The sequence below is a fragment of the Thermobia domestica genome, chromosome 4 (genome assembly GCF_964235325.1).
Source record: "Thermobia domestica chromosome 4, izTheDome1.hap1.1, whole genome shotgun sequence".
NCBI lineage: Eukaryota > Metazoa > Arthropoda > Insecta > Zygentoma > Lepismatidae > Thermobia > Thermobia domestica.
Genome location: NC_137457.1, coordinates 307,770,386 through 307,792,656, shown reverse-complemented (window position 1 = coordinate 307,792,656; position 22,271 = coordinate 307,770,386). Strand labels below are relative to the sequence as shown.

At 35.6% G+C, this 22,271-nt stretch overlaps 1 protein-coding gene across 1 annotated transcript in view; it reads left to right on the top strand.

Annotated features, from left to right (window-relative positions):
• LOC145684282 (uncharacterized) overlaps positions 1-16,919 on the top strand; it is a 494,924-nt gene extending 478,005 nt beyond the window's left edge. Inside the window, exons 5-7 of the mRNA XM_081756425.1 lie at positions 1,211-1,377; positions 10,084-10,298; positions 13,897-16,919. Coding sequence (XP_081612551.1) covers positions 1,211-1,377; positions 10,084-10,298; positions 13,897-14,270 — 756 coding nt within the window. The 3' untranslated portion in view covers positions 14,271-16,919. The remainder of the gene's footprint in view (positions 1-1,210; positions 1,378-10,083; positions 10,299-13,896) is intronic.
• The last annotated feature ends 5,352 nt before the right edge of the window (positions 16,920-22,271 follow it).

The window sequence follows — 22,271 nt, the reverse complement described above, 5'->3', positions numbered from 1 at the left end:
AAAAAAAAAAAAAAAACCGTTTGACAACGGCCTAGGATGCAGGAACAACATGTATAGAAAATCTCAAGATTTTACGCGTGAAATCAGTGCATTTACTGTAGAAACCTAGATCTAGAAGATTTGATTGAGGTATCCGTTAGACGTTCTGAATTATAGTTAAATTTAAATTTGATTTTAACTACTAGCTGAGCGAAACAATACGTTTACTGTAAAAAAATATTAACGTGTAACAGTTTCGTCAACTACCCACTTGGCTTCATCAGACACTATCAAGTGGATAGTTGACGAAACTATCCACTTGATTTCCTGGTTGGTCATCAGTCAATGATAGTGTCTGATAAAGCCAAGTGGATCGTTTTGTTTTGCTCGGCGAATAGCTAAAATCGGATTTAAATCTAGTAAAGCAAAGCTTGTACACAGGTTGGTTTAAAGGGACAAGTTTTGCCGATAGATGTCACAACAGTATTCGTATGTCTCTCATGTATTTTTTACCTTTCACGAAAATTCACGATTTCTCTTACAAATTTCAAACTGCAAATTTGAAGTTTTTAGAGAAGGAACTTCATAACCTATCAAAGGCAACAATCCGTGCCGATTTTTTATTTACAGTTTTCTTCATTGTTGAAACAGTATAGGCCTATTGTTAAAGATTTGGATATCCAATTTCAACAATCAAGCCATTTCAAGAATGGAGAAAAATCTAAATAAAAAATCGGCAAGGATTGTTGCCTTTGATAGGTTATGAAGTTCCTTCTCTAAAAATTTGAAGTCTGTAGTTTGAAATTTGTAAGAGAAATCGTGACTTTCAGTAAAAAGTTAAAAGAAAAAAACATACGAAGACTGTAGTGATGAAATGAAATGAAATGAAATCTTTAAGTTTTACGTCCCACGGTTATGCCGGTTAGGCTAAAGGAGACGGTGATGATGAGAGATGAGTGGAATGGTGGAATGAAGAAAGTGGGAGGAAACGGGAGAACCCCGAGAAAACCCACGAGCACGATGTTTGTCCACCACAAAGTTCACTTGGCGAGGGCTGGGATCGAGACTGTAGTGATATCTATCGGCAAAACTTGTCTCTTAAAACCAACCTTAAATATTTTTAAGTGTACAGTCACTAATGAAGAATATAATTTTGGCATATGACACACACAATTGTATTTTTAAAATGAAAATAATATTTGATTGATGTGTTTTTTTTTTGTGTTCACAGGACGTTGCAGCCTATTGCTTGGAGAAACTAGATAACGTGGCATCGCCCAAGGATAATGCTGGCTACACGCCTCTTCATGAAGCTTGCTCTCGAGGTCATCTTGACATTGCACGGCTTTTGTTGATGTACGGCGCCAATGTCAGCGAGAGCGCCCTTGGTGGAATTAGGTAACGAAGCACTCTTGACCTCCTTTCCAGTGATGTCCTCCATTTTGTTTATTTTATTCATTCTTTATGCATAGAATGTCATATGGTTGTAGTTTTTATATTTTATTATTTACATTTTTATTTTCTAGTAGAATACATGAAATAGTTGCTATACACTTTGTGTTACAACTTAAACTTTATCAAGTGCATGCCTGACTTTTTGAGACAACTACAACAACGAGTGAATTGTATTACAGTGAAACCTCTCTTATGTTGGCCACCATCGGTTCCATTGAAAAGTGGCTCACTTACAGAAAATAAGTGTGATTGGTGTATTTTTATATAGGATTTCTAACATTATTGATTGTAAAATTTTAATAAGCAATGACACGACAGCTACTTTTAAATAATGTATATAGAGTAATCATAACAATATACAGTACTAGAAAAAAAATACTACAGTATGTTTAATATATATACTATATTAATAACAAATTTATTCATGGTGGTTCATTCTAGACGTATTTCTTTTTGGCGCATACGTACATTCTAATTTTGTAGTTAACTACCTCTTGTTAATGAGCTACAAGTGTTTCCCTCGAAGCAAAAGATGTTTTGAAAAAAAAAATCTTAAGGTAATTCATATATCAAAATCTCTGCTACCCTTCGACAAGCCGTCGGGTGCCAATAGTTGAGAATTTTCCGGAATTACTAAAGCTCCCTACTGATGAAACCAGCCGATATAGGTAATGGTTTTACCAAAACAGGCAGGGTAAACAAATACGTACAACCATTTCCTGAATTTCTGTACGTGCTTTTTCTCATTCTCATCTTCCTTCACCACCCCTTTATCAGGGTAGTGTTCTGGCCATTGACCTCCAAGAACAAATCGTGGGAATGCATGCTTCTTTGTCTCCAGTCACAAATACAGAACATCTGCCTCTCATGTGAGAATACGAAAGAGTTAAGAAAATTAACCAAACGGTATTTTGCGTGGCCAAGATACGCAGGTAAATTTATCATTATCATCATAGGGTAAATATTGCTTCAATGCGGCCAACTTCCAAAATAGATAGGTGGCCAACTTAGAGAGTAATAAGTAACGAATGTCTTATGGGAAAATGCTGGTTCAAGACGAACCAGCCCAAGATTTAACAGGTGGCCAACTTAGAGAGGTGGCTAAGTTGACAGGTTTTATTGTACATACTTCTGTGCTTTTAACCTTTTGAAAACCGAGCTTCTCTTACAATATAAGGACGTTGGTACCAGGCAGATTTTCAGCAAAATTCAAAGTTATGTTCAAGTGTGTAGATAAGTTCCTAATGGGCATAGGAAGTTGGAACAAGAACCAGCATATGCAAAATACAATTTACTTTCAGACTGTATATAAAATGGAATCATTGCACGAAGCGTCGGCTCTGGAGGCGGAAAAATTAAAACAAATTCAGATGTTTTATACTAAAAAATGGGATTTGTCCACTGTCCCGAGGCAACTATGCACAAGACATACACGAAATGTCCTTGGGATGTTCCCAAAGATTCTATTTGTACTATTGTTATATGATTATATAACAGACTGATCTGCAGTCCCCAAAATAAAAACGCTACCTTTAACGGGACTCGAGGTCAGTGATTGCAGAGTTATGTTCAAATGTCTGAAAGTGAGTCCCTAGGCCCAGAAAGTTGAAACAAGAAGCAGAATACGCGGAATAGAACAAACGTTGCAGAGGCATGTATGACATAGGCCTATTGCACGAATCGCCACCTCAATAAGCTGACCAGAATGTTAACTTGCAAAAACAGAACGCAATGAATTGTTGCAGGAGGAGGAAAAGGTTAAAATTCCCAGTCAAAACACAAAAGTAAGGGTGATACCGTATGGTAATACCCGACAATTGCCAGTTCCAGGAACAACTTAAAAACTCCCAATAAGTGTTGATAGCAAAAATTAGCTTCATACATAGTCATTTTAACGAAAGAATGTAGAATTTGTTCCGGTCATTTGTATATTGAATAACAATTACAGGGGATTCTGCTCATATTTGCTCAAAAACGGGACATTAAGCGTCCCGTTTGAAAATTAGAAAAAATGGGACAACGGTTCGAAAAATGGTCTGTACATGTTAAAACGGAACGTCTAGTCACGTTATGTCTGAAGAGAGCAGGAAAATTGAAAAATCCAAATATTTTTCACTTCATTGCCTTCAGCTTTAGCTTTCGTAGGTAAGTGGTACATTCAAATTCGTCTCAATATAAGTGAATCAAGCTGTGTAGTCCGTCGAAAATTGATAAAATGAATATTCATAACTAGAAAACAAAATGTCGGATCACATTGACATTTTCTAGAAACGAAAAATGATGTATCAGGAACTGAAAACTTGGCATACTTTCCATATCCACTGTGTACATTAATGGAATAAATAAATAAAGAAAGAAAAACTTCTTTTACTCGACGTTTATTCGACACTTCATTCTGTTTTTGTATCCTGTGGATGAATTCTTAAGGGGTTTGGTTTACCAAAACTCCTTTATTATATATTTAACCTGCACGTCCGTACGGGAGACAATCTCCGGAATCAATTGATGACTCACCACCAAATTTGGTCAGAATAAAGAGAGAGTTAAAAATTGATAATCAAGTTAGTTGATGGCGATATAGTAACCGGAAGTGGTTAAAATAAACTATTTCCGGTATTTACATTAATCACTATAGAGCAAGAGCGGTAACAGAACGATAAGCGGTTTTCTGCAATTAACTAAGTGTCTCAAGAATATATATATACATTACATCTTCACTCAAATTTTCGTATTAAAATTATTGGTGGGCACACAAACCGGTTTTTCGGTTTTTTGGAAAACCGAAACCGGTTTTGAACATTTCCAAAATCCGGGTTTTCATCGAAACAGGTTTTGGTTTTCAAAACCGGTTCGGTTTTCACTGAAACTGGTTTCGGTTCTCTTCAAAACCGGTTCGGGTTTTCACCGGGTTTGGTTTTCTTTAAAACCAGTTCCGTTTTTTTTTCTTTCCGAAATTGGTTTTATTTCTGACCAGAATAGTGTTTCATTGTTCTCCGGAAAGCAATTCCGTTTGTACAGAAATAGTTTTGTTTTTTTTTTCAAAAGTTTTCACCGAAACAGTTTTGGTGAAAACCGAAACCAGTTTTTATAAAAACTGGTTTTGCCCATCCCAATTAATAATGGAAATGACAGAAAATCAACCATTTCCGATTTTAACTGGAATCGTTATATAGATAAAGACGGCCATAGATAGAGAGAAACGGTTTTCTGCAGTCTGTTAAGCGTTTCAGGAGTACCTTTGATCTCTACTCTAGTCTCTTTACTAAAACTGGACGTGGTAGAAATCTACCACTACTGTCGCTTTCAATGTTAATTGAGAAGATAGCACGACATACAAACCAAATTCCTTCACGTGGTGTACATGTTCCACTGCTATTTGGTTGCAGGCTATAATTCTGAAATGATGTCTAAATGTTTTCGTTTAAGGATTCATTTTTGAGCGTTATTTGTTGGTGTTTTTGAACCTCTGTATATGTAAAATGTAACGGAGCCGCAAGTTCTTATTAAGATGGTATCCTCAATTTTGATCCTGTCACTGCAGCATCATATAATTTACAATTTTCCATTTACCCTTTTGAATCCTAGTAACTGAACAGTCTCCTTTTGCTGTATGTGCTACAGCAAAGATAAATGTAAATTCTTCCTAGCTACATTAGATAAATGGGCTACGATCTACCAAAACATTTATTTCTCCTAGCTACCTTAGGTAATCGTGCTACAATCTATTTCGTATTTATTTCTCCTAGATACGTTAGATAAATGAGCTACAATCTATCCTGCATTTATTCCCCCTAGCTTCATTAGATAAATATGCTATGATCTATTCCATATTTATTCCTCCTAGTTACATTAGATAAATTTGCTCTGATCTGTCCCGCATTTATTTCTCCTAGCTACAATAGATAAATGTGTTACAATCTATTCTTCCAATTTATTTCTTCCTAGCTACTTTAAATAGTGGGATACAATCAGTGGCACGGACCGCGGTGGCTCAGTGGTAGAGCGTTCACCTCTGGTGCATGGGATCCTTGGGTCGATCCCAGCTCGCGCCAAGTGAGCTTTGTCGTGGACCAACACTGTGTGCGTGGTTTTCTCGGTGTTCTCCCTTTTCGTCCCACTTTATCCATTCCACCATTTCATTCATTACTCATCATCAGTGTCTCCTTTGTTGGTATAACCGTGGGACAATCAGTAGCATACAATGGTCGAACGGAAATAATTTACTACCAATATGCTTGGAAAAAGTTTTAAAACAAACGAGTAAAATAAAATTGGTTCATTAAAATCTACTTTATTCGGTTCATTTAGTATGGTATCAACTATGAACGAGTGTATACTTTGGGATTACTTTAATATAGTAGAGATTCTTTCATATTTTTACACCTGGTATGATTTTTGGCTTTTTAATTTATTACCGGCATGTCATATCGGTCTAATTCGATCACTAAGTGGCGTAAATACATGTATATCCCATGAGGACAAAGGCAAGATCACGGTACATTTTATAGGTGTAATAGTAATTCAGTAATTTTAACCTGCCAAGTCAGTGTTTTAGTGCACCATTAAGGGTACAGAGTATTTATAATTTTAGAAGTAGAATCATTCGGATAAAACACATTTACAGACTTTTGACTACTTCCACGTGTATATTATATATTATAGCTTTGAAAATATTACACATTAATAAAACAAAATTGACGAAATCATTAAACATATCAATGACTTATGTAACTGTTTCGGTAATGTAATATCGCCTTCATCACGCACGCACGTTTTATCTGATGAAAGCGATGATACATTGCCGAAACCATTAAATATATTAATGACTTTGTAACAGTTTCGGCAATGTAAGATCGCCTTTATCACGCACGCTTTATCTGATGATGAGTCTGATAAAAGCGATGATACATTGCCGAAACCATAAATTAAATATATTAATGATTTGGAATGTAAGATTGCCTTTATCACGCACGCTTTATCTAATGACGAGTCTGACGAAAGCGATGTTACATTGCCGAAACCATTAAATATGTTAATGACTTATGTAACAGTTCCGGCAGTGTAACATTGCCTTCATCATGAATGTTTTATCTGCTGAAATTGATTGTACATTGCCGAAACCATTAAATATATTAATGACTTATGTAACAGTTTCGGCAATATAACATCGTCTTCATCGGACACGTTTTATCTGATGACGAGTCCGACGAAGGCGGTGTTACGTTGCCTTGTACAAGTGTTACTAAATAGTTTATATTGAGTGCTGCAGTCAGTTTAGTTTTATTAATAACTACTTTACTACATAACCGAAATAGTTTTCCAGTTAACTAATCGGCTACTAAAGTTTTACAGGAGCACATTTTCGCACCTTAATTTTGGAATAAATTTTCCCACAAAACTCAAGATTTTCTTTGTAAAGTTTTTGACTATAGATCTCATATTCTTTTTCATTACACATTCTCTTGGGATAATTTTGAATGCCAATATTGCATCCATAATTTCCAAATAAGTTTCATATTTCATTTCAGGTTATTATTTACCAGAGAGTCATCAGAATATTTTTTCTTTTCTTTCTTTTGCATGGATATTGAACAAACGTGGACCTTGGTGTCATAATGGCGTAATGAACCTAGGTACACAGCATAAATAAAAGCCAAATTACAAAATAAATCTCAAAATCCTATCTCAAATCTATTGTGTAGCATATTGTATGAAGGTTTTGTTGTACTAACTGCCAAATATAAGCTCTAAAATGATTTGCAGAAGAGATTGGAAAACTTTAAGCCTGTATTTCTCACTGTAAATTATTGTTGGTTAGACAAGTTTGCTCAAGATCGGATAGTTTCATCGATCGTCTACGATTGATTTATTATTATTATTATTATTATTATTATTATTATTATTATTATTATTATTATTATTATTATTATTAGAAAAATCAAGGACAATATCAAGATACAAGTAATATGATAACAAATACTCAAACTTTTTTTATGTCCCCTGGAAACCCTTATTGGATGATTACTTTCCTGGAATTATTTTAACAAGGGATGCTTTTGCCATCGTCTGCTAGCAACTAACTGAAGAACGTAGGCTATGCAAAGATTATTACATGTCGTTCAAAGAAAACACAAATATCAGCAACCCCCCCTTTTTTTTTATAACTATTAATGATCAAAGTCAAATAACATGTAAATCCAGGGAAGTAACCATTCAGTAAGGTTTCTCAGAGAATGTATATGTTAAAGAAAAGGGGAAAAGGGTATTCACAGTTCCAATGGCAAGGGCCCCAGAAGGTAGATGTTGACCAATAGGTGTAATAGGAAGTACTCGTCAAGCCATATCTAGAGGTACTGTTATTTTGGCTCTAAAGCCTCCAGACGTTGGTCAAAAAGGGCAGCAAAGGTAAGCGGGTCATTGGTGATTTAGAGGCTGTAAGAGAGGAATAAGATCAGTATGCAAGCGCATTTAGCATGTTAGAAACATCCATAGAGGATAGCCCTATGCTTATATATAGGCATAGGTGATGGGTCCAAGATTTCAAAACCGGAGACCTCGAAAGAAAACAAAGGTAGACGAAAGAAAACGTATGTTTAGTATAGAACTTGCATATGACATGCAATTTGTTTCAAGGAAACTTCAGGAAGAAGGTGAAACTAGTGAGAGATCATTCTTCACCATGTGAAAAGTGCTGCTTCACTCCTAAAACCTCACAGTTTCTGTAAATCACCAATGGCCCTCCATACATTTGCTGCCCTTTTTGACAAACTTCCTCAGGCTTTAGAGCTAAAATAACAGTGCCTCTAAATAGAGCTTGACGAGTACTTCTTATAAAGGTAACCAAGAAAGTTCTGTCGCTTTTTGTGGAGATCTGTGTTAAATTTGCTCTCACACCGTAAGTTAAATGCGAATGGAGATAAGGTGGTCAGTTGTTGGTGTGGGTATATCCAACATACTACCTGCTTGTGACAGTTCAGTTACACCGTGAACTTATGTAAGAACAGTGTGAACATGAGACCTCCACAGAATGTCATAAGGGTGGGAATGCTGTACGAGTTCAAATTGGGGTCAAACTGCTGCAGCGGGGCGTGATATGCCAGGTCTTTGGTGAGAGTGTCGTGATTACGCGAACAGTGCAGCGGTGGTTTTACAAGTTTAAGGACGGTGACGAAACACTCGAAGACGCATCACGTGCCGGAAGACCAACACGTATAAAATGAAGATATTCATGCAGCAATTGAGGCGAACAGTGGCCAGACATGTGACGAACTGGAACTACAATTCAGTGAGAGTGGAGAAACCATTCGGCAGTACCTCCGTCAACTTGGGAAGCACTGCAAGTTGGGTCGATGGGTTCCACATGATTTAACTCTGGGCCAGAAGCAACGCGAGCACACACTTGTTTCTTTGCTGTCTCGTCTGAGGAAAGAGCCGTTTCTGGACAGGATGCTGACATGTGATGAGAAATGGGCCCTGTACGAAGCTCCACGGCACCGTCATCATTGGTTAGTATCCAACGAACCAGTTCCAAAACAGCCGAAACCAGCACTGCACCAGAAGAAGGTCCTCCTGTGTGTTTGCTGGACTACTCGCAGCATCATGCATCAGGAACTGCTACCAGCTGGTCAGAGTATCAATGCAACTGCGTATTGTCAGCAGTTGAGCCATGTACAAGAAAAACTCAAAACTCTGGAGCCAGCACTTTTGAATTGCAAAGGGGTCCTCCTGTTACAATACAGCGCTAAGCTCCACATGGTTAGGGTGACCCAGGACACCATTCTACGCTTTGGATGGGAAACACTGCATCCGCCATACTCCCCGGACATTGCACCGTCCGATTATCACCTGTTCCATTCCTTGGACAATCACCTTAGAGGACACCAGTTCAAATCCCTAGTAGAAGTGCAAAAGGCACTTGATACCTTCCTCGCTTCACGGCCCACCAAGTTCTACCGCGATGGAATCCATGACCTTTCAGAACGTTGGCAGAAGGTCGTCGATGCTGATGGGGACTATTTTTGATCTAGGTACGTCTTAGGTGACATCGATGTTCGAAAGTGGTGGGTTCGAAGGTAACTTTCTTGGTTACCTTTATATTACAGCTATTGGTCAACGTCTACCTTCTAGGGCCTTAGTAATTGAATTGTGAATAAAATCCTTTTATTGCTTGTTAATAATAGCAAATATGAGCCTGACTTCCAATGTTGTTACAATAAAGCGTATGATCAGATAGCAACGTCATACTTACCTAACACTCATGCCTACATTTTACCTTTCCCTTTATACAAGGAAATATTGAATTAAATATTTTTAAACTCAAAACTAATACTTACATAATGTTTACTGTACGTCGTACTTGGTTTTTCTTGGTGAATCATCTTTATATGAATTTTATGAGCTAGTCGCGAATCAGTATGAATTAAGAAATAGGAAACTATAGGTCAAGAGGATTAGAAATAATGATTTCGAAAGTTACTGTTGTAACTATGTTTTATTCAGTTACGTGTTTGCCACCTGGCGTCTTCTCGTTCATGTACCGGAAACGCCACAGTTATTTTATTTTTACTAAAAAATTAAATATATTACTGTTATTTTTAGGAGTACTGATTTAATAACATGTAATAAAATGTTGTCTTCTTTGCTTTTCAGGCCCCTTCATGAAGCTGTAGAAAATGGCTTTGTGGAGCTTATTCGACTCCTGCTGTCGTACGGTGCTGACCCTCTACTGGCTACTTACGCAGGCCTAACCCCTGTGTCTTTGGCTTCCGATGAAAGAGCTCGACGCCTGCTACAGCAACATTTGGCAGATGTTCAAGGAAATGTCGCCCCTCCGTGGAATTTCCTGGGTTCGGCATCCGTCGTGGGTAAGGATTTTTTCTGTTTATTTGTTAAAATTATGTATATACACATAGATTACTATGTTGCAATGTTGTTTATAACGGGGTATAAATTAAAATGTGGAAGACTTCCAAGTAATAGTAACTTTTACTACCAGAAACGCTGAAGAAATACAAACTTAAAAATATTGTTTTAGTGACTTTTTCTTATAATTTAAGTGTGCTATCACTAAAGCTTATAATTCAGTTCTTTTAAAGATTATTGCGAAATAGTAAAGTAATTGAATGTGATGTTGCCTACTTGTGGAGACTCGTAAATTAGGTTAGGCTGTGGCAGGTTATGTAAGGTTCAATACTGGAAATGACTTAAAAGGAGATGCTTATATGGATCAAACAAGGAGACGGCGGATAAAGCTTAACAGATACTTTTAAGGGGTTAAGGGTGATGATTTCATGTTTGTAATACGAAAGTGTTCGAAATTAGTTTCGTTCACTAAGAGCGTTAAATTGCAAAATCAGGTGTTGAAAAAATTTATTAACTATTTAAGCTTCCCTTGTACTTTTTATTACTAGATCCTTAACCTTTTTTCTCTGTTCTTTGTATCATTCATAGTCGTTCTCCGTTTTCGTTGATAGATAGCTTCTCCATCTCTTCTCCTTCGACTTCCTCTTATATTTCTAAATTCCACCATGCTGTTTTTTAATTTGTGATCTCCCACATACTTGCTCTATCTTCACTTTTGTTGTTTTAAACTCTTTCCAAAATTCTTCTACGTCCTCTATTTCTTCCTCTTGCAGTAACCTTTTGAACACTTCTGTTTCTTGTGTTCTTCTAGATCTTTCTTCTGACAATTTCTTAATCTTTACTTTCTCTGTAACTTTCCTCTTTTTAGTGGCTGGTTTTCTTGTATCCTCTCTAGTAAATATTAATCCCATCGCTGAAACATAATGATCACTTCCTATTTCCGGTCCTCTCATGACTCCTCTAGGTATTAATATGTAATCTATTTTAGACTTTTCTTTCTTTGATGGTTATTCTCTTGTATGTAGGTGGATATTCTTGTGTTTAAATTTAATATTTATTATTACTAGGTTGTTTTCTACACAAAACTCTGATTAATGTTTCATTGTCGTTTTGTATTGTTTCACCATATTGCCTTAATAGCCCATTATAATTTTTATAGTTTCTCCCAACTCTTCCATTTAAATCTCCAATTACTATTGTTGATATGTTGCTCTCGTCTATTTGTTTGTTGTAAAAATGAAATGAAATGAAATCTTTGAGTTTTACGTCCCACGATTATGCCGGTTAAGCTAAAGGAGACGGTGATGATGAGTAATGAATGAAATGGTGGGAGGAAACGGGAGAACCCCGAGGAAACCCACGCACACGGTGTTTGTCCACCACAAAGTTCACTTGGCGGGGGCTGGGATCGAACCCGGGACCCCAAGCACCAGAGGTGAACGCTCTACCACTGAGCCACCGCGGCCCCCTTTGTTTGTTTGTTGTAATTTGTGTCAAAATTCTTCTTTCTGTTCTACTTGGGCATCTTCACTTGGTCCATACCCTATAACTATTTTTGTCGTTTAATTTCTTCCTCAATCCAATATGATTGTGAATGCCATTATATTTTCGTTCATAAACTCCCAGTCTTGTTCTGTTTATAAATGTCCTCTTGTACTATACCTACTTCTCTCCTTGCTCTTTCGAATTTTGATATTTCTGAGTAGAATAAAGTGTACCCATTCCTTATGTTTTCTATGCCTTGTCCTTCTTTTCGGTTTCGGTTATTCCTATAATTTTCATTTTTAGCTCCTTTGATTCTGTTGTTAGTTCTTTTTTTCCTGTTAATCCTCGGATATTCCAGATTCCAGTTCTATATATCCTAATCATCGTTTTGTTATCAGATCCAAACCGGCTCTGTTTCCGTGTTCTTTTGATGGTTAACGATTTCGGAAATACGGGTTATCTGCCCGTAGTATCCTATTGTGTTGAAGGGCTTGCTTTGTTATATCTACGTCAAGACTCTGGCACATGCATGTAATGGCAACTGCACGTCTGTACCTGTCAATTTTTCTCCGTTTCTCATGTAATTCGCCGTGCCGGTAATAGTAAACTGGAAGCAAGAAGTGCTTCCTGCAAGGAGTGATACCATTTATATTTGTGGAGGGTGCTTCACCAACGGAAGTACACGCGCTTTGCAATGTACAACATTTCTTACTCGGTTTTATTGCATTAACCTATACACATTTTTTGCATTTAATAGTCATTATCGGTGAGTTAATGTGTACAAGTCGTACTACTGCACATTACATCTTGTCAGTGGTGGCTTTAGCGGGTAGACCGGGTAGGCACGGGCCTACTCCAAAATTTTGAAAAATATATAAACGCTAAATAATATAATAAAGAGTAAATATATTTTCCACTATTTATATTAATGGTAGATAATTATTTAAGAAATAGCATCAACCACTACTGTAAAAATAATTTCCTACTGTCACTAATCAAATGTGTATATCTATTTATACGCGAGGAAGCGGGCCTACCCAATATTAAAATCCTAAAGCCGCCCCTGCATCTTCTTCCTTTTGACGCCCGGCAACGACAGTTCCATTTTCCAAACACACGGCACCACGTACTACGTCGAAGGAGGAAATTATGACTTAATAACTATAGGTATGATGGCCAAAATCACGGGGATCATATACGCTTGTAGCTAATTACTACAATTCGATAGATCAGCTTTCTTGCGCACTAGGTAATTCATGATAGTGTGAAAAGGTACCATATTCATTTGACTGCTCCTTATATGTAATTGTACAACACTTGATGACTAAAGTTGTGCTTTTCTACGTCATAAGATCTCCGGTCTCTCATTTGTGTGTCTTATTTTTTTCTTTGCTTTTAAGACTGTTTCAGAAAACTATCAGACCGTGTTGATTTTGCGAAGTTGCACCTAACTCTCACATGCATGCAGAATAAGTTTAAAAAACAAAAAATCCATTTAAATTTCTTCGGTATTAATCATGATAATACAAGGTTATAACTCTCATTTCTCATTATTAATCAGCGATACAAACTTTCTATCGAATTGTAACTCGCAATTCTTCACTATTTATCTACGATGCAAAGTTTTGATTGAATTGTAACTCGCATTCCTTATCATTAATCTACGATACAAGGTTTTGATTGAATTGTAACTCGCATTCCTTATCATTAATCTAAGATACAAGGTTTTGATTGAATTGTAACTCGCATTCCTTCTCATTACTCTACGATACAAGGTTTTGATTGAATTGTAACTCGCATTCCTTCTCATTAATCTACGATACAAGGTTTTGATTGAATTGTAACTCGCATTCCTTCTCATTAATCTACGATACAAGGTTTTGATTGAATTGTAACTCTCATTTCTTATTTTTCTAGGATACAAAATTGATTGAATTGAAACTCGCATTCCTTATCATTAATCTAAGACACAAGATTTCGATCGAATCCACTAGTGATCTACACTATTTTTCCCCTTGTAAATTTGTTATTATTAGAAACATTCAGATCTTTATATTTGTCTTCTGTAGAGCTATGTACAGTTTCTTATTTCTATATTTTGATTTTTTTTTCCAGATCCTGATGAGACAGGTTTCGATCCTTTAGGAGACGTTCCGCCTCCTCCTGAACCTCAAGATGAAGAAATCGAATTTGAAGTTAGTGAAATGTCACTTCCTGCAACGTATCGATTACGAGGCGAAAGAGACTACTACGTTGTGCTTCAAGACGTAGCTACGTGTTTGCGTCGGTCAAGAGACTACGTTTTGCGACATCTAGCCCATCCGACTCAACGAGAGTTTCGACTTGCAGACTTCATGGAGCAAGCGTATTGTTGTCAATTGCTGGGTGATCGAATCAGTGCTCGTGCGGGCAAGGTGGTGCTTATTAAATATGACGATAATGTAAAGCAGTTGTTAGGTGTTGAAAAAGTCACCGTTTCGACTAGGTGACCTTTAACTTTGATCGGTGATCTATAAGAATCTTAAAAAAAGAACGTTCTACTGTCACCGTGACAAAACGCTCAATTCTCCCATTATTTTAATATAGTGTGTACGTACTAAAAACATTGTTTTTAAAAGAAAAAATGAACGATGAGTATTAATTTGATGAAGACAACAGAACATGTAAGCAGGTCTTTTATGTAGTGAACGAATCGTATGTAACACATAAGGAACCATTGAGAAAAGAATCGGTTCATCAAATGATCAATTCATGTATATATATAAAAAAAAAACGAAGCTTTCCATGTTAGAAAAGGAACATCTTGTACAGTACGTGTGTATATTAATAGTGACAAATGTATGATACTATTACAAAAAAAAAAAGTGGTCCTTAAAAGTGGATCAGAAAAGTGAGAACTACTTGTCTTTCATTTTATTTTTGATTTGTTTAACTAGAGGACAATTTAAAAAAAGAAATGTTGATGTGTGTGTAGAAAAAAGTCGTTGTTACAGAAGAAAAATACTGAACTTAACGTGTTACATGTTTCTCTATATATTTATATATGTGTGTGAGTATGTGGTTAATGAACATTGTGTGAACTGTATGTACTTCATTTTTTTTCTGTGTTATATAAAAAAGTTTTCTCCCCTTCATAACTGTTAACTGTGCTGAAACAAAAAAATGTTTTAAAGTTTATGTTTTTTTTCTGTTCTTGGAGTAGGTGTGTTGTTTCTTGTTGTACACGAAAAATCTGTGCGATATGTGAATACCATACGTATATACTGTACATAATGTACATACAAATATATATATCTATACACTTCGAAGGTGTGATTGTTTACTTCAATGTCTATCATATGTGGACGTGATAACGAAAGAAAAAAAAAAGTTTACAGTTTGGCAATACATGTTGAAAAATAGAATACAAGAAAGTCGTCTACAATCTGTTGAATCAAGATCATTCATGAAAAAAAAAAAAAAAAAAAAGTTAGATTTGATCAAGATAGCAACGGTGAAGACGAATATTGGTGATGCTGAAATTAAATTATTTTAATAATACTGATAAACTGAAAACTAATTAAAAAGAAAGACTGCTACAAGAAACAAATGACGTTTCTCAGGGTCTGAGTTATATTTTTGTTTTTAGTACTTTTTTCCTTTTGAATGTGTGTGTGTGTTGTTTCCGCGTGTGTGTGTGTTGGTTTCTGGTGCAATGTGAATGGTTCTGCGTCTTTTCTTTTTGTAGAAAAGGAAATTTATGTATAAAATACGTTATTATTATTATTATTATTATTATTTTCTGTACAATAAGATCAACAGTAATGGGTGATTTTTTTTTTGGTACTTAACCTGCAGAAGAAAAAGGAGCCACGTGGTCAGTAATAAATAATATAAATATTATAAATATTTTTTCTTCTTTTTTTCTGTACAATGAACAGGAAAAGAAAAATCATTGTATGAACAGTGATTTTTTTAGACACACATTAATGACGAACTGGAAAGAAGGATATATATATATATATATATAAATATATGTGTATTTAATACGTTAAAAGTGTCCATATATGGGAAAAAATCAACCTGCTAATAACAGTAGAAATGAAAATTACAGCAAAGACAAAGAAATGTCGTAATTTTTGCAGTAGGACTGAAAAGTGACTTTTACTTTTTATTTTGTGAAATCTTAAAATAAATAAATAAATAAAAATAATACGAGAGAGTCAAGACGTAATAACTAAATATATATTATATAAATAAATAAATAAATATCTCATTATTTCTCAGGGATTTCCACTTTTCACAGTTTTAGCGAGAAGAACAATAAAGTAATAATAACAAATGAACGAAAGTGTATGTAAAGCGTATATATGTGTATATATACGTACAAAAAAGAAACCCTATAAAGATATACATATGTATAGTAGATATATATATATTAATTTGCTTTTTGTGTTTTTTGTTAATTTGAATTTTTTTTGTAAGTCTCCTGAAATGTGATAGCTTGTCTATATTATTATTATTATTGTAATTATTATAACTATTATTATTATTATTCCTATTATGTGTATAATTTTGTTTCAGAAACAAAACAAAAAAAAACTAGGTTGACAGAATTATGCATTGTAAAAGAAGTAAAATAACTTTAAAAGTTATTATTATTATTATTATTATAGATGGATTGAGAGAGCATTATAATTAGAACATGGTTGTTTGTTTTTTCTTTTTTGTTTATTTCTTTTTACAATCTTCGTGCAATGTTGTTTGTGGTAATGATATAAAAATGTGGAAATGTAAATACAATTAACAAATACTTATATACATAAGTGATTACAAATGAAAGAAAATATATACTTTAAGAATGAATTGAATAAAAGAAAATATATTAGATTGTGAGGAACGAACTGAATAATAATAATAAAAAAAAGATGGCCTCTCCCCTGATATAATTAATTATATATAAGAAATAACTGTGTTTTGAGTCGATAGTTGAAAAAGATAGAGAAATGCCCCTAACGCATAAAAACACAACTGTGATCGAATTTGGAGGGAATGTGCAATGCTGGGTATTCATCTTGTAAGGTCTGTTTTTTTTGTAATTACAGGTTTTCTGTGATTGTAATAAAAAATAGTAAAAATATAATAATAATAATGTATAAGTTATTAGTATTTTTTGGGCATTTCACAATTCCAGCCTTTATAACTTGATTTTTTTTCCAGATCTTTATTATTTGATATTTAACACTGTTAGTGATTTCTACTTGGTTCGCTTTACTGTTTTTATAAGTTTCCTCAGACTTCATTTATGTCTATTGGTTCCATGTGAATTCATTGACAACATAATGTCGATATCGAAATCACCGACGACCAAAACATCGACTATCAGTTCATCGACAGCCAAATCATCCAGTACCAATTCATCGATAACCAAATAAACGCCCACCAAAACATCAACTACCAATTCATGGATAACCAAATCATCGCCAACTAAAACATCGACAGCCAAATCATCCAGTACCGATTCATCGATAACCAAATAAATGCCCACCAAAACATCAACTACCAATTCATGGATAACCAAATCATCGCCAACTAAAACATCAACAGCCAAATCATCCAGTACCGATTCATCGATAACCAAATAAATGCCCACCAAAACATCAACTACCAATTCATGGATAACCAAATCATCGCCAACTAAAACATCGACAGGCAAATCATCCAGTACCGATTCATCGATAACCAAATAAACGCCCACCAAAACATCAACTACCAATTCATGGATAACCAAATCATCGCCAACTAAAACATCGACAGCCAAATCATCCAGTACCGATTCATCGATAACCAAATAAATGCCCACCAAAACATCAACTACCAATTCATGGATAACCAAATCATCGCCAACTAAAACATCAACAGCCAAATCATCCAGTACCGATTCATCGATAACCAAATAAATGCCCACCAAAACATCAACTACCAATTCATGGATAACCAAATCATCGCCAACTAAAACATCGACAGCCAAATCATCCAGTACCGATTCATCGATAACCAAATAAACGCCCACCAAAACATCAACTACCAATTCATGGATAACCAAATCATCGCCAACTAAAACATCGACAGCCAAATCATCCAGTACCGATTCATCGATAACCAAATAAACGCCCACCAAAACATCAACTACCAATTCATGGATAACCAAATCATCGCCAACTAAAACATCAACAGCCAAATCATCCAGTACCGATTCATCGATAACCAAATAAATGCCCACCAAAACATCAACTACCAATTCATGGATAACCAAATCATCGCCAACTAAAACATCAACAGCCAAATCATTCAGTACCGATTCATCGATAACCAAATAAACGCCCACCAAAACATCAACTACCAATTCATGGATAACCAAATCATCGCCAACTAAAACATCGACAGCCAAATCATCCAGTACCGATTCATCGATAACCAAATAAACGCCCACCAGATAAACACTAAAAATATACACTTCACATCATACCAACACTGGATAACCCTTTTAAATCCTTATAAGATATATGCATGAATAAAATTTATACGAAAAATAAAATAAAATAAAATATAAATATGCACGAAAAATAAAATATAAAATTTCGAAGATCACTGTATGAACTTTTCTCATCACTAAAGAACGCACACTGGAATCAACACTGTGTGGGGGGTAGTACTGGGGTATTCCCACGAAGTAGATTCACGGCTGCTGCTATGCTAATCCAGAAAAAAAATCTCAGTGGCATTTCTCTAGAACAAATGCTTGCAGTTGCAGTGTAGAATCCAGATGGTTGATAGGAACCGATGACTACATATACGCACTTGGTCAGAGGACCGGGGAATTAACTGAGTAGGGCTATTCGCTAATAAGGTCCTTGGGCAACTAGGTTATAACGTATGCCTCTTAACGAACCAAACGAGCGTAGTTGCTAGGTAGACGAGTTGAGTGCTCGGGGTAAAAATTGGACTGACCATCTGTTCAAGGTTGGCAGTTCATTTTAAAATGCAATCTGGTTTAAACAACTTGCATGAATATGCAAATCAAATGTTAAAACTCAAGATTCACTGGCCACAATGTAGAAGAAACGGAAATTTTTTCAAGCCTGAGAACTTTGAGATAAGATGATGATCGCTAATATTAGTTGGCGTCTGACAGTCTTTCTGTGCAACTGTGCAGTTAGCATTTCTCACATTAATGAGTAAGGAAGCAACACTGAATTGTCTCGATAGTCGATGCACGATTCTCATACTTAATATAGTTCAGAAGATGAATATTGCCTTTGTTACTCACTAAAATCTTTTCACTGTGAAATAAGTTTCGCACATTATGTAATGGTGAACGATGAAAGGCTCTTTTGTTCTTACTCGTGAGAAAAAGTCAAGTTGTTACCCGTTCCCATCGAAGAAAAGAAATGAATTTTGTTGCAAGGATAAACTATAAGTTGAAGAATGGTTTTTGTCAGTAATAAATATACAGTGTGTCCAAAAAATACTTATATAACCCGGTAATGGTTATACTACTAATTCAACGCCAACCAAAACATCGACACCCAAAACTTCGAGATACTGCGGACGCGGAATGAATGTGGATGATATATTTTGTATCCACGTAGACTTCTAGTTTAATTTATCATCACGTCCATCCTCGGCGGGGTGCAAGGCTCTCTCTGGAATTTTGAAGGTTTTCAGTTTTTGGAAATACGTCGAAACAATACTAATTTGCTCTCACATACTATAGTTTATTTACTGTAGGATATGTGCGTAAACAATTGTTTTATATTATGTGCATGTATGCAGCAACGTATGTGTATTCGCGACTGCTTGTGTGTTGTTTTTTACTCTCCCTTATAAAAAATCCTGCATGCGTCCCTGGGCGTTATCAAGAATCAATATTTCTAAGCAAATGTTGCATTTCTGCTGTCTAAAATTTTCGGAACACTCTGCCCAAGACATCACATGCATAACAAAATCAAATCGTATAAAGAAAAAAACATACAGAGTACCTTAATTATTCCTCACTCAATTTAAAATAGGTGTACCTAAAATAGATTATAACCAAATTTTCTACATTTTTTTAGTTTTGACAGTCGGAACTTCTCCGAAAACACAATGAGACTTGAACAACACACCGTAATCAAATTGAAATTGAATGACCTATCCCATCTATAAGGTGGTAAGTTCCATCGTATTTTTGAGGTGTTTTTAAGTTTTGAGCTGTCTGAAATTTCCTCAAAGCAATACTTGGGATCTCGGAAACACATAATGATCAAACTTGAACCGAAAAATTGTGAGTCCTTTTATGCACCCCGCCTATAGACAGTAAATTTCATTGTAATTGTGGACAACTTTTTAAGGTTTTTTCCGATTTGAAATTTTCTGAAAATACTATTTGGGATCTCAGGAACACATTGTGATCAAATTTGAACCGAAAAACCATGGGCTTTTTTATCTACCTCGCTCGTAGTCATCTATTATTAATTCTTAATATTATGCAACAGGAATTAATAAGCGACTATCAATTACGAAATCGTGGAAATGGTGATAATACCTCAACTTACAGCCAGTCCTCTCCGGTTGAGCCAAATTCTAAGAATGAGCGCCGCAGTGCTTTCAAAATATTAATTAGAAATATGTAAGCAACGATTTATCAATGGGGATACTACCACTATTTATTACCATAATAATTGTTATTAGGGATACGAAACCGGCTTCCCACATGACGGGTCACTCAGTAACAAAAAATGTAGGGTCACACTCCCATTTTAATAACACGAGCCACGAACACCTTAAAACATTTAACTCATCAACAGTCAGCACATAAAACAACTTCAGTCTCCACTAAAGTAACAGAAACTATACAGGGATAACTAACAAACAAAATTACGAAAATATATTGTCTTCCAAACAGAAATTTTACATTTTTCAGATGTTAGTGAGAAATAATTAAGTGTACTTATGCATCTGTTTTCTACCGAATTCATGTATTTTATTTAATTATTCTTTAATTCTCTTATTCTTTTGGCACAGAGTTCTCATAAAAGATAATGCAAATGCTGTGCCTTCGTCGTTTATATATATATATACTAATGAAAGAAAGAAACAACTGATTTTTTTATTTTTCACACTAAATCCTCTTTAGGTACCAATTCTAACATAAAGTGACTGACTGGATTGAGACTCGAACCCAGGACCTCCGGCATACCATGCCCATGCGTTTACTACTGCGCCATCCAGTCCACTTCCCATAACAACTACCCACTCTCAGAGGTCAGTACTCTCATCTCAGACCACGTGGATTGTACCACAGACCCCTGCTGTGATTGGAGAATCCTGTGTCCATATATCGAGCATTTTATGACGGTTGTGATTTCATATATATTAATGAAAAACGGAAACAACCGATTTTGTTTTTATTTTACACACCAGATGAGAGCACCGATCTCGAGAGTGGTTGTTCTGGGGAGCATACTGGGGAGGGGGGGTAGTGGTTAAGGCATCGGTATGGTACGCTGGAGATTGCGGGTTCGAATCTCGGTCCAATCTTTCACTCTTTACGTTATATTTCGTCGTTTAATTGCTGTATATCAAAATCAATACATATTTATTTAACAATATAGCATTATTATGCCTTACTTAATTAAACTCCATTTTATATTCAATAGTGGGGACAAACTTAATGAAACTTACACAAATTCAGGGCGATTGGCAGTAACATTGGTAACACTGGTTGGCTGTAACGTTTATATATTTAAAATTCGTATTGATGAATGATCAAATAAAAATGCAACTTTCTCCCATTAATTCGGGGAATTCAACACAACAGCACCTACGGAAACAGAAAACAATGTACAGACTTGAAGAAAAACGGAATATTTCCATTGCTTAGTAATTGAAAGATTTATAAAATGCAATTGAAAATTCTTCTCTGCAATCATTTTAATGATTCACAAACCACACTATGAGAGTAGGTACTATATCCATGAGTGAGAATGAAATATCCTTCATCACTCACGAACAAACGGAAGTTGTCATTTTGTTAAAAAACAAATTTCTTCCATCTCATATCCACATTTCAGTCGCTGTGTGTAATCCCCGGTTTTCAACTGTTGCACAACGGCCAATTTGTATGGGTGGAAATCCATATCTAAATGCAAAATACGCCTGACCGAATGAATGCTGAGGCCAAGTTCTGACGCATGCTTCCGAGCAGATCGGCGTGAACTGCGCAGCACGGCTTGTCTAACTCTTTCCACATTTTCCGGGGTATTTTTGGTTTGTTAGTGCACCACGGGGTATATGAAGTGCTTTAACCCAACGTATAATACTGTTCGGTGTGCTGATTTCTGTGGATACTGAAATGGCGGTGAAACTCACGTTAAACTGTTATGATAACCTTGTTATTCTTGACGAAATTGTCATAAGCAAAAACGTGAGTGTTCTATCGCCCACGGGTTCATAACTGAATCTGAAAA